At 39.0% G+C, this 14,057-nt stretch overlaps 1 protein-coding gene across 3 annotated transcripts in view; it reads left to right on the top strand.

The window, feature by feature from the left end:
* The window catches only part of CHN1 (chimerin 1), a 102,913-nt gene that overhangs the window by 48,502 nt on the left and 40,354 nt on the right, over positions 1-14,057 (top strand). For all 3 annotated transcript variants that reach the window (XM_040603307.1, XM_040603308.1, XM_040603306.1), the window contains exon 6: positions 1,014-1,302. In XM_040603307.1, coding sequence (XP_040459241.1) covers positions 1,014-1,302 — 289 coding nt within the window. The remainder of the gene's footprint in view (positions 1-1,013; positions 1,303-14,057) is intronic.

Genomic DNA, 14,057 nt, shown 5'->3' with positions numbered 1-14,057 from the left:
GGGCCCAGTACGGCCACACTTGCTGCTGTCTGACCAAGGAATAACACTGGAGTGAGCTGTGAAAGCAGCTTCTTGCCTTCATCTTCTCTGCAGGAAATGCATTGCCTGTTGCCAAGTGCAAACACTGGTGTGTTTTCAGACATTTAGATCGCTTTTAGGCAGAACATTGTTGCAGATTCTAAGTACAGTTTCTGAAAATATGTGAATATTCAGGTAAAATTGGCATTCTCATGGTTGCTGAGAGCCTGTATCGAAATCCTATTCCACCCCAACTGCAGAATGGCTAGTGTCAGATAGCTTTCCCGTTATATATCCTGTATATTACAAAGATTTGCTTGAAGCTCAGGACTTAACAAGCATAACATAGAAGGACTTTTGTACAAAGCTCGAAGAGTTAGTCCTTGGCCTTTGGCCAGGAATAAAGAATGCTTGCCCTTGTGCCATTTTGTCCTGCGCTGCTCCAGTTCTGGCAGCGGTTCTGCTTCAGTGTAATTGTTGGCACTGAAGCTCAGCTGAACCCTGAATGGCCTCTTCCTGCAAGCAAGCAGGGGTGCAGAGGTCTGAGACAGCATCAAAACTCCGTATTGATCAACTGTAATAGAGGACTCTATTATGAGAACTCTTCATATCAGAGCCAAGCAAATTGACTGCAGCAATGCAGTAGTAAAGTACTTAAAAAAAAAAAAAAAAAAAAAAAAAAAAAGGCCAGAAAGAGTGTGAAGTAATTTTCAGTTTTTCCATGGGATAATGGAGGGGCTAAAAGAATAAGAGAACAAACAGCTCCTTCTGGGACCGTCGCTGTTTTGGCTGTCTATTTGCAGTTGTTGTTCATCTCTCTTTCCTATCTGTGCTAAGTAGTAGTTGAGTTTTTCATTCTCGTCTGGACCAGACACAGAGCATAGTCACAGCTTTAAGTGATAAAGTGTTTTTTATTGTTTGCAAAGGCTTGCTTACTCTTCTTTATTCTGCTTACTGTTCTTTAAAAAAAAAACTTTCCCATTTCATTGAGGCAGATTTGGAAGTCAAACCAGAAACTTCAGACTCTACTACGATGGAAAGCACTTTGTTGGGGAGAAACGTTTTGAGTCCATCCATGACCTGGTGACAGATGGATTGATTACTCTTTATATTGAAACGAAGGCAGCTGAATACATTGCCAAGATGACAATAAATCCAATTTATGAACACATAGGATATACAACTTTAAACAGAGAGCCAGCACACAAAAAACATATGCCAGCCCTGAGAGATGAACATGATGGCAAAGAGTCTACAGGACAGGATGAGGTAGCAGAAAAGAGGGTAAGCAATTGTTAACCCACACTCATTTTTCTGTTAGACTTTTTGTTGTGTACTTTTAACCCTCCCCCTCTACTATAAAGTGCTAAAGGTATCTGAAGATATTTAGTCCACATTTATTTCCAGTATTGCATTAATAGTAATTTTTAAACTGGTTATAGGGGGGTTTAATGGTAATTTTTGCATATTGCAGATTTCTATGATTTGGAGGTTAGTTATTTATCATTGTGAGGTTCCTTTCTTCAGGTATTTTCATGCTATAGATGTTCCATTAAGGCACTTCTTTATTTCAAACAGGCTAAGAATATTTAATCTTAACATCGTTTACAGTGTATAAGACAACTGTCCTTCGGTCAAAAACTATATTCTTAATATATTTAGTATTCCCCAAACAAATGCATTCCATAATCTATTCAGCAGTCTGCATACAATGACAGTAAAGTTGTCCACATTATAAATAAGCCTGTTCATTAAGTTGATAAAATGTTAAAACATTTCACTTGGCTAAGTTCAGCCTGTCAGAAGCTGACAAAGCTATTTTTGGCCTCAGCCAGACTTATGAAGAACGATTGCTCTCTTCAGAGAGTTGCAGTATCAGCTGAGAACTGTGTCCTGGATTATAAAAGAAAAAACGAACAACAAAGAAATCTTAGAACCGGTGAACACAGAAATATTAAAGGAGGTTGGGAATGTATCAGGCAGACATTCCTGTCTTGTGACAGAGACTAAGCTTAAAAAGAAAATATAATGTAAGTTTCATCATGTTAAACTAAATACTTTGTTTATTGAAAAGCTGACATATGAAAGTCTTTTAAAAGTGTATTTTTACATATGTGTAGGTGTTAATGTATGTATAATAGTCTGATATGCTCCCTCATTTCACAAACTTCAGAATGATGTTAGGAATACCTAAAATGCTTATAGTGCTTAGAAGAAATGCTAGCCTTACTTAGGATCATCTGTTTGTCTTTCCAATCAGAAATATCTCTGCGATTTCAGTTTTTCTTGAGGTGGAGGAAAGGTCTTACTGACAATTTCCAGCATACATGACTCTTACTGCGAAACTAAGCTCCATACAGAGTTCACAGAGAGAGAGGAGGCTCATAGCTTTGGTCCTTCAAATCCTTCTCCAGCAGAGTCTGTCACCCTGCACTGAATCTGCTGAGAGATGAAGCACCCAACTTAGCTTAAAGTATGAATCTTCACTGTTGCCGTATCATTTTGCAAAAGAAATAGTGGTGCAGATATTGAAGCTAGCTGACCATGTTAAATATCCAATTTCTTGCTTGTTAGGTACCAGTAGTAGAAAGGTGAGTTATCAGTTACAGTTCCTGACAGCCACTGACTTGCAGCATGCTGTTTCAAAAGAATTTTTTTGCATGTTATCATAGAGAGTTCATTATAATGCAAAGCCTGTGTAAAAATCTTCTGTAAGAGTTCTACAAGTCACCGCTTTGGGTTTCTGTGGTAAAATTAACTCTTCCTGCATTTAGCAACTTTCAAGTGACAACAGAACTCTATGCTGTCACAACATTTTTAGACTGATGAGAAAGTTTTCATAGTAAAGGAATTTCAATGATTATTATTGAAGAATGTTGTTTTTTCCATAATCACATGGCATTTTGTCAGACTCATCAACAATGTATACATATTGTTTTGAAACATTTTAATGAAATAGCTCAAGAACTATTAAATATTTCTCATGGATTTAAATTTTAGGTGAAAAACCTTTAGACTGGTTAGTCATGTAATTGCAACATCGCACCTGTGTGTCTGGAAGTTATAGGCAACTAAAGTGGCTTCATCTGCAACGCAGTTCAACAGCAGTGGTGTTTCCTGGCCTGAAGCCCAGCTTTTGAGCCTTTTCTCTTTACTTGTCTTGGAACCATGTTGTTGTGAACACAAGGAGGCACACAGACATTGCAGTATAGTTAAATGTGGAAATTTCAGTTTAATTTTCAAGTCATTATCCAGTTGGGATTACTACCCGTGGCTGCACAGGGAAGGCACAGTGTGATCCTTTTTACTGTGGAGTGGTGCGTAGGTGACATCTTTGCTGCTTTTATACTTCTCAGGGTCGTTGCTGGAAGATGACACAGTACCAAGTGTCGCTTCACCCAGCAAATCTCCAATGAGAATAAGGCATTCAACCCCATGGCCAGCGCCCGATCCTGGTAGCAACCTCAGCATTTGGAACAAGCCCCAGCATCCAGCTAAGGCTTGCCAAATCCTTTCTCTCTCCTCTGTAAGCCACAGGATGTGGGGAGCATGGGAAGGGGAGGGGTACAGTGGTGGCCTCACCGAATGTCTCATGGGGAGTGGTGGCTATGTGCAGGGTGGGAGTGGTGGGGAGGGGAGGCCTCAGAGGGCTTTCCCAAGTGTCTTCCGTCACTGTCTGGGGGACTTGACTACTTGCATGCCCACTAAAGCTGTCACCTTGACAGCCTGGAAGAACTCAGGTTCCATGGGGTGAATATAACCAACTGGAGGACTGTACAGGCAGGTGACTGAATCACATCTGGTGGTTAATTTTATATTAAAAATTGAAATAATGACATATATACTTGTTTGATAAATAATTTGCATTTAAAGCACAAGTAGTGGATGACAGGAAATATTTCTCTAGCCTACCTACTGTAAAATGTTAACATGCTAGCAGTGAGGAATGCAGGAGAGATTACATCTCCACTTAAACAAAATACTCAATCTCTGCTAGTTTATAAGCTTTGTTAAAATAATAATAATGACATAAGAAGAATTTACATATCCTCTACTAAATTACTCAGAAAGTAATTTTACCCTTTTTGTGCAGGCTTCTGCTTCTTATTGCTATTTACTTGAAAACTTCAATTAAGTATTTACCTTATTATGACTCATTTAACCATGATATAAGGAAGCTTTCTTATAGGACATTTATAAATAGGTCAAGTAGTCTTTCTCTTTGGTGGGAGGGATGGCAGAGTGATTCCTGTTGTCCGATATAAAGAGAATATCACTGAATTGATACCGACAATTCTAACAAAGAACACAAAGAAATCTCTTCAAAATCCAATGAGAAAAAACCATTGTCTTATGATGCAAACAGTAAAATCCGTGTGCTACAACATTAGCCCATAAGCCTCACGGTAAGGATGAAAAATTCTGCAGGGTACAGTATTTGGCAGTTAACGAGTCTTTACCTGTTTTATACTGTGGCCACACGGCTTAATCCTACACTGTACACTTCCTTCTCCTTAAAGAGAGGAAGAAATCTGGGTCCTGAGCGTTGGTCATCCTGAGCCAAAACACGTTCCCAGATTTGCAGACTGAGGCTGTTCAGGTAGGAATCTAAACTTTGTGCCTGCGGCTGTTGCCCAGTCCTGTGTGGGTGGTGTATGAAAGACGAACCATTCGAAAGAAGGCAAGGAGCAGCACGCAGGCTTTGATGGGGGGACAGCTGGGGGGAATGTAGTTTTGCTTTCTGCTGTAAAATCAGGTGGAGGAAACTGGGCAGCCAGAGAACACACCCCAAACTTCAGAGTGAAGTATGAAAGAGCACTTCACCTAGCCTTGAATTTGATGTGTGGCAGTAGCGGGGAATGCCACAGATTTGTGTTAAGATGCCTTGCAGCGTGCACTAATAGTACTCTGTTTGTTTCCCACTCTTTTCAGCTATTATAGTAGAAGAATTCAGCATATGTTGAGTGACTTGTCATATGCAATACATTAAAAATGAGCCTTAGTAAAGGAGAAGGGTTTAAAGACCATAGAAGAAGAAAAGACAAAAATCATGCAGTCATTAGATGAGGATTGTAGGACACAAATCACAATACTCCTCAGTACTGAGTCCTGCAAGAGACCATATTGTGGTGTGATTTAAGATGCAGTGTCTAATAGGAAAAGCATGAGAATATAATCCACTGCGCAGCATGTGCTTCACTGATTATGAGAAGGAATATGACTGCTTACTGTGTACAAGTATATATTAGAAATTAAAATTTCTGGTTAATGATTTATAGTTTTCATAACCTATGACAGAATTAATAAATAGGGATAACTGGAGGAGTGGAGATTGAAAACAGGAGAGTGCTTGTCATGCCTGAATGCCCTGAATAGATATTTTAGCTGCCCTACTAGAAAAGGTGAAGCTGGTTCCCAAAACAGTCTGTGGATTGTTCAGAACTCAATTGTGCAGCCGTCGTGGTCTGTGTGTTAAGAGAGGACTAAGATTCATTTGAAAGAGGGCTTCCCATGTGGATTCAGTTTGTATGGCCTAGCGTGGAAGTGGAAATAATACCCACTATCACAAGATTTATTATTCCTCCAGTGCCTTGAATACTGATGGATCTCTGAACATTCCCCACTCTCAAAGGTAATTATGACCTTGGAGCAGATGACTTGATTCTGTTAAATACCTTATAAAAAAGGTAGCTCTCAGATATTAGTAAGTACCTAGATACATATATTACAGTCCTTCTTGAAAGCCCTGCAAAACGTGGGTTTTTTTCCATTTTGACATGCTTTTGAGATATTAATGTAAGAAGTTGTACTAGTGATTTATTCAAGATTTAGTATTTTTTTACGCGAAAACGAATAATTAGTTATGAGTTATCCCATCTTTCACACCAAAACGCTGAGGTTAACATTAGGATAGCAACTGAATTACATTTATTCATGTTTACTTTGGTGATAAGTGCCATTTCATCAAGAAAATTAGTGGCTGCAAGTCAGTTAAAGATTTGCCTTCCAGCAAAGCATTTGCTTTCTAGCAAAGATACCTTTCTAGACAGTACTACATTCAGTTCAGTTTTGACAGGTGGAAAGAATTGAGAAAAGGTTTGTGGCAGCAGTCACCCAACAAAAGCACCTTTTTGTTCTGTTTTTAATGACCTTAATGGTCATTTAGTCTTCCACAGTGATGAAGGCTGATTGCCTGCAACCCTGTGCAAGGAGATCTGGAAACGTAAATCTGTGTAATTTTAGTAGGAAACATGCTTTTAAGCCTGCCTCCAAAGATAATCCAGATCACAAAGTTAATTGCAGTCTCTGTGTACATTTCTAATGGATTCATAACGGCCTCCACATACAAAATGAAGAATCTTACTTATAGGTGTTTGCAGAGGGACCAGTTTCACTTTCCAACCTTGAACAGAGACTGGCATTTTCATTAATGACACTACTACTTGTTTCAGTATATCTCACAGAGAAGGGACCTGAGCTTAATTTAAAACAAACAAAAAAAAAAAGTTTTAGTGTAATTAAAAATTTTGAGAATTCGAGAGATCCTAAAAATGCTCACTGTTCTAGTTTTGTTTGTGGAAGCGCTTTTTGGGAAAACAAGGCAAAGGTAAAATGAGAATAAAATATAGCATTCAAAAAAAGCAAAGCAGAAAGCAAAACCTCTTACTTCTGTATTGCTACTGAGGAACCGATTTCATGATGACTCCTACTCCACCCCTGACTTGCAGTTTGGGGTTCAAGTGGCTCACAGTCTGTGATTTAATATTTTTGTTGTAGGAGAAACCAAGGAAAAGCTGAAAGGTGGAAACCAGAAATCTGGTACTGAGAAAAATATTTAAGTGGCATTTCATTACAGTTCGTCTCGATGATCTTAAAGATCTTTTCCAACCAAAATGATTCTTCTGTGATTCTGCTTTTCTACTTTTGCTGTCAGTCAAATCTGTTAGTAAGATCAGCTTAAAAGCTTCCTTCACTAAGTTTTGTCTTCAGTGAAAGGACATCAGAAAACGTAGCCAAGGAAGTTATACTAGGCTGTCATAGAAGCATAAACCCCCTTAGCAAGGTCTGTGAGGGAGGAGGACAGCTTTGAACAACACTGGTGCCCAGGAATGCCAGTGCTGGGACTAGTAGGAACTAAAAAGAAGGTGTGGGCTTAATAATCAGGGAGGAAAGTGGCTTCGAGAGTGAAACAATCTCACTGCTGGAAGTTGTTTGCAGTATTTCCATTTACTTGAATTAACTTAATTTTATGAGAAAAAATGGGGGTGTAACGTATAAAACTCTAGACAAGCCATAGCTGTAACAAGGATAGTGACAAAGCAATAATTTTTTTTAAAAGTACAACTAATGAATGTTTACCTTAAAGTACATTTAAAGATGCAGGAGACTGAGCACTGAAGAATCCCATGGGTTAACTTGAGAAGATTGTCAACTGTTTTCTCACAAACGTTCCTTTCCCATCCCTGCGCGGGTGTCCATGACAATCACTCTGTAAGTTTAATGTAATTTATAAATAAAACATAACACTGTGGAAGGCAAAAACTTCTATTTATTTCTTCTAGGTTTAGCCCATCTTTCAGCAGAGACTTGAAAGCACATACGATTTTGTCAATACCAAGAAAGTTCTTAGCAGGATAAAGGACAGGACTACTTTTTAGGTAGCTGCTCCAGCATATCAGCAGCATTGTACTTTGCAGAGATTGCCCCAGCATCAGTCTTCCTCATCGTCCCTTTCTGTGCATTAGCATTTATGGCGGTAAGGATCTAGTGCCATATATGCAATTATATATGGCACATACAGTTCAAACTAAAACTGCAAACAGTTGTGATGTCTTTTTATAAGCATATATGTTTTTAACTTAACTATATGTTTATTAAGACCTGAGAAAGGAGAGCTAATAGCACACGCTGTCCAGTGTGCAGGTATCAACACAGACAATTCTTTTCTCTAAACTGCAGGGTACTTTTTTTACTCGTAATCACCAAGAGTAACCTAAGCCCTTATTTATGTTCAGTGTGACAGTAAAATTGATACACTAAAAAGATTATATAAACTGATCTTGTTTTAAGATTCAGAGCTTCCAAATGAAACATAAGCTTTGCTAATTTAATCCCCAGGTCACAAAATATCTAGTCTTTCTCTTGTCAGTATCTCATGCTTATAAAGCATAAATTAGCAAGCCAGAATTGTTTTTTAAGGCTCTCTAACTGGACCTGTAGCTCAGTTCCAGTGCTAAACATGGTCCTATAGCTCTCCTGTTTTCCCCGGGCCAAATTCTTTCTTCTTTCCTTGCCAGCTCTGGTCAGTGCTCAGCTGTGCTCTAATAGATCCTGCAGGTTACAAATGGCATCCCAGCTGATTCCAGTTAGCCTCGCAGGACCTTGCCTGCCTGTGCCTCCAAAGCACATTAATGTGTGGGATTAATGTGAAGTGAAAGTTCTGTGCTTGTGTTGGTAGCCTGCTTGTGTGTTGCTGGTCTAGTATTACAGGGTTCAAAACAAATAATGCTCCACAAACCTCAGGCAGTGAAGAAGCGGCTTAGGTCAGGCTGCATTTCAAACGCACAGCACGCCTCCCGTCGCGATGCTGCTCCTGCAGGGAGGTTTCCTCTGTTTTGTAGGTAAGCACAGCTGAGGATCAGCATCCCACTTCAGCCTTTTGTCATGGGTACAAGTCACTTGACTGCTTGCTGAGATGACTTTTCACATTACTTTCTGATTTTTCACATTATTGTGGCCCTTTATGATCTGGCATGTGAGATGTGTGCACAAAGATGGAGTCTTCAGAAAGTCCAGTGGCTGGTTGCACTGAGACAGGCAGCTGCCGTGTGAATACAGGGGGTCTGGCCTCTCAGGCTCACAGACCAGACCCTCAGCAAAAGTTTGGGGAGTACCTGCCCTCAGTGTATGCCCTGAGCCTGATCTAGCCTTTATAAAATGAGTAGTGTACATAACTGTTAAAAAGGCTGTAAGTCGGTACAGTTGCTGTGCCATTAAATGTGAAGAATACTGGTTGTGTTCTTCCTGATAAAATGAAACCATTAGCAATGAGTAAGCTATTATTCTTTTCCTGTGTTTCCAGTGTTGTGAGGTAAGTCAGTGTGAAGCCCTCACCAGCAGTTTTTTCCAGGGTGTCTAATGCATGGTGGTTTGGGTCTGGTTACGTTTTTAAGACCCTTCAAAAAGGACCATGTAGCTTTAGCTTCTCTTATGTGTGCTGGCTGAAGTTTTGTTATCCCTTAACTGGGATAGGCTAGCACAAGAAGGATCACAGGGAGGGAGGAAGGAATCTCCCTTAGCTCTCGAAGAGCCAAAGAGGATAACTTTCTTTGGGTGCTCTTCAGGGTGAGAGAGTTTTCCCATCCTGGCCTTAGTAGACAGGACACAGAAATACAGAGGTCCAGCTCAATTCCTGGTGAGCAATGGAGAGCTGTCATGGCTTCAGCCCTAACATGCTGTAGGAGTCTGCTGCTTACCTTCCCTATGGGCCTTACGCTTGAGGTTTCCAAAAAGGCTGCCTAGATGTGTAATGGGGAAGCCTCATAGGCATGTATAAGGAAATTAGAATAATCTTTTTAAAAAAAAAAACAACAAAAAACCCCTTGTGGTTTCCCTTGACTTTTTATGCCTTCTCACAACTGAATAATCTGTGCAGTGGCCGCAGAAAGGAGAAGGTGAGTCTCTTTCAGAGCAGCCTCTAAAGCAGGCATGTGGTTGTCATTTATTGCTTATGCAAAGAGCTTCCTGGATGGTGAGGGACTGCCGTGGGCCGCTCGCTGGCAGCTCCCTCGTTTGTTGTTCTCCTTTCTTAGCTATGTGAGTTTTGAGTCGTCTCTTTTTTTTTTTTTTTTTTTTTTTAACTCTTCCTCCCATCTGGCATCTCCTAATTATTTTCTATTACTAATCACTTCTACAGGAAACAGACTGGACTGTTGAATTAAGAGCCCTATAAAAGGATAATTTTGTTATTTACAAGGTTCTTACCTCACTTAGACTTTATAACGTGACACTGTATAGCTGGTGATAATCACCTTGGGCTACAATCGTGTCTAATCTCATAAACTAGGCAGGGTCAGGTCTGGTCACTATTTGAACATGAGAGGCCAAAGGAAGAGCCGAGGCTGCAGGAATTTGGGCTGGTAGCACCTTTGGCTGTGAACTAATATCCAGTGTGTCTTGTGTTTTGTGCCCTCTGCAATTCCGTGTAGCCTGCGTTGAATCTGTGCTGAGTCTGACTACCAGGCATTTTCTCCACTTACCTCAGATAAGCTCCTTTTTCCCTCTTAGGGTTTGCAGGGGAGTGTGTGTTTTATTTATTTGGAAGGGGAGAAAGCATTTTACATCGGTCACTGTTTACATGCTCACAAGTACATATACGTGTCACTTGCCTTCTGTACAAAGATGGAAAGGACATGGAGCTGTGGCTGTTGTGTTGCCTCCCATTCAACTAGGGCACATCTGCTCCACCAGTAATTGCCCATTCATAAGTGGTTACCAAACCCTTAAGACCTATGAAGAATGAAATGAAGCATTTTAGAAGTGGTAGCAGAAAGAGAAGTAGTTAGAGGTGCTTAAATGAAGTATTAGACTGTGAAAGAAAAAAAGAACAACCATTTACCCTACGGTTAATGCCTCAGAAGCTGATCTGCTCTTGTTTCTTTCCTTTTGATCTTTCACAAGAAAAAAGATGTTTTCAGATAAACTTCTCATGCTTGGTTTTAGTCTCTAGCTCAATGTTTTTCTTTTCAGAATGTGAACAAAGTAAGGAGAGCAGTTTTGTTACTAAGCTCAATAAACTGCTTGCTCTTATTACTTCAAACTTGTCACACTCCTCATCATCAGTGAAGACAGCAACTCTTGCCAGTTTTTCAGAGTCCTCCTTTGTTCATTAACTTTGAGAACATGAAACTTTTCCATATTTAACCTTTTTTCTGCATGGCATCAGCAGTTAGAAACAGTGTTGCTTCTGGTATTCACTGTTCCTACAGTCCTAATGTTTATGCAAGTTAAAAATCATCACACTGAAAAATCTGATTCTCAGTTGATGAACTGAGAATTAGTTGCTCTAATTCTTATCATCTTAGTACTGATATTCCTTCCTATCCATACAACTTCCAAGATAACCACAGGATTATGTGTTTCTAATAGTGATGTTCATATTATAATACACTTGGACTATATTGCTTTTTAGTGGGAATTATTATTACATTTGGTTAGAGCTAAAGCAGTCTGAAATTGTTTGCCTAAGGAGTATTAGAGCTAGCATCACAAAGTATAATGTTCTCTATTAAACCTTAGTCATGTGTGTACGTATGATTTAGTAAATTTTATATATTAAAATATCTATGATTTAGTAAGTTTTATTTCCAATTTGTGAATTAGATTAGTAGCACTTATTGGCAAGCAGCTTTTCCCCTTCCTGAGAGAAGAGTGGAGGAATATTGTGGAAATATGAATGTATTACATTTTGCATGTGATGGTGAAATATTTTAAAAGCTGCATGCTTTATATCATGTTTCAGATAATTTGTTGGAGAAGTCTTGAAGCATTTTCCAGTTAGTATGATAGTGAATTACATTTGCATTCAGGCATTTTGGTGAATTAGCTGATGATGAAAGTAACGATGTGTTTAATATAAATGTACAAAAATTGCAAAAAGTATCATGCGTTGCTATCTTTCACAGATTTGAAGTGGTCCATCTCTTTAAGTGACAGCTTCTCATTCACTCCAGCCTGCAAATCCTTGCTAGCATTTGTCCCAGCGCTGCAGCCTGGTGCCTGAAAAATGCCCATCACCTATGTCACACACTGAAGTTCTCAGGGCAGACTCACTGTTCAGCAAGTTGATAATGCTGAGAGCTTACTGGATTGGGGTTTTTTTTTATGGGCCTTATGGGTTAATTCTCTTGAGCTATTTTTATTGTTGAAAAATCAAACAAAAATCTTATGAGCAGTGCTAGTTGATGGTGGCAGTACAAATAAAAAATTGCCCTGTAAGATGGGATGAAAAACATGACTAAGAAAGCAGTTGTGCTATAAACATTTTGTTCATTGTCAATAATTCTGTTCATTGACAATGAATTTAAGAAATGGAACTATACCCCAGACTTAGCCTTTTACTTTCGATGTGCCCTATGCTCAAAATAAGATCTTCTGTCCAGAGATTATGTGCCTCTGAAATCCCAAATGTCAGAACTTTGAGTTGCTGATTGGGACTAGTGGATTTCCACTGAAAATAGGCATCAACTAAACAGCAAGAAACCACTGGGAAACCATGGGAAAAAAAAAACCAAAAAAAAAAAACCACCACCAAACCAAAACCAACCCAAACAAAAAAAAAAAACCAACAAAACCCAACCCAAAATAACAAAAATCCCGAAGTCCTTCCTACGAGACAGAAGTTGTATAACCTGTCCGCATGCCGATGCCTGCTTCTCCCCCAAAAGGTAAATAATTTTTGTAGCCCAATTTGTGATGGGGAGTTGCATTGCCAGCCCTGTTTGGAATCATTCAAACTTACTCTGTTTTCAAGTCCAGACATTATTTAAATTTATTTTGAAGATGCTGGGGTTGGCCATTTGAGATGATGGTTTCTTGAGTGCTTTGTCAAGTAAGGATTTTTCATAGTTATAGCTTCCCCTAGGGAAATGCAATGCTTCCTGCCCTTATATGAAAATTTTCATGACACAGGCATTTTAAAATGTTAATTAGGAAACTGAGAGGGAATAAATAGGAAAGATGAACCATATGTGGAAAAGGAGGAATGAGAAAATTGGAATGCTAGTCAACAATGTAAAACGAGTCTTTTCTAAGAATGTGATCAGGGATTGGAAGATTTTATGGGTGGCAATAAACTGATAATTTGATAATAACTGATAATTTCACTTGGGGAGCAGAGTGTAATTCCACTGCCAATTCCACTCTGGTTTCATTCATTGCAGGTTTCAAATCAGTCTTGATTTAAATAGAGATTTATGCAAGGATAGTGGGAGCCCACATGAGGGACTCATTTGAAGGATGATCAGCCTACCTCATTTTCTGAATCTGCCTAATTGCATTGTATAAAATGAATGTAGACCCTGGCCCACTGCACTGTTGCAGCTATGCCCATGGACACGCATGCACCTAGAAGACTGGTAATCAGGATCTGCAAGGAGTGCTGATGGACACTGAGGGTTATCCCGTCTTGTAATTTTTCTGCAGTGAGGTGGTCATTAAGCAGATTTTCACCGTTATAAATTTTGCAATAATGTTGTATGTCCATACCACAACTCTAGTATTCCTTCAGGTTAAAAATTGTGTTCACTTTGATTCATGGGGTTGAATCAAGTGATAATTAAGGAAGGATTAGGAGACTTTGCACTCTTAGTCTTATGTATGCTAATTAAGTATGGTTATGGACTGAAAGTATGTTGAAGAAAGAAACTGTGACAGCACATGTATCATAGCAACATCGCTTATTCAGGAAGAAGTGGATGGATTCAAAATAGAGGATGTGCCAAAGGAGCAGGTGTAGTCTGAAATACAAATAGTGTTTAGAAATTAATGAGCTGCAGTTCTCAATTATAATATACATTGAATTGCTCTAAATTGAATTACTGTGTAGAACAAAAAAGGCTAATATTAGATGCATTAGACTAACAAAAAAGGCTAATGTGAAATGAGTATTATACATCAGGTAAGAAAATATTAATGAGACATAAAAAGCAATTTCCATACCACCTGCCCATGTTATACCAGTAGCCAAAGCTCCTATTCCATGAAGAATAGATGAAAAAAACCCTAATATATGTATTAATAGAAAGACCTTGTGGATTACATGATTATCATTATCCCTAAGTGTATACATTTTTAGTTACAAAAAAGATAAAGAGGTCTATTGTAAAAACTGCTTTATCAATATGATTCTTAAATGGATATCTTAAAGGAAGTGTTGTAAATTATTTATTTCATGAAGTTTGGCCACTGTCAACATTTCCTTGCTAGAAGGCAGGTGAGGTTCCTCATCAAAGGGTATGGTTAAGCTTTTTGATGTGCCT

The sequence above is a fragment of the Falco naumanni genome, chromosome 8 (genome assembly GCF_017639655.2).
Source record: "Falco naumanni isolate bFalNau1 chromosome 8, bFalNau1.pat, whole genome shotgun sequence".
In the NCBI taxonomy this organism is placed as follows: domain Eukaryota; kingdom Metazoa; phylum Chordata; class Aves; order Falconiformes; family Falconidae; genus Falco; species Falco naumanni.
This window is presented reverse-complemented; position numbering and strand designations above follow the sequence as displayed.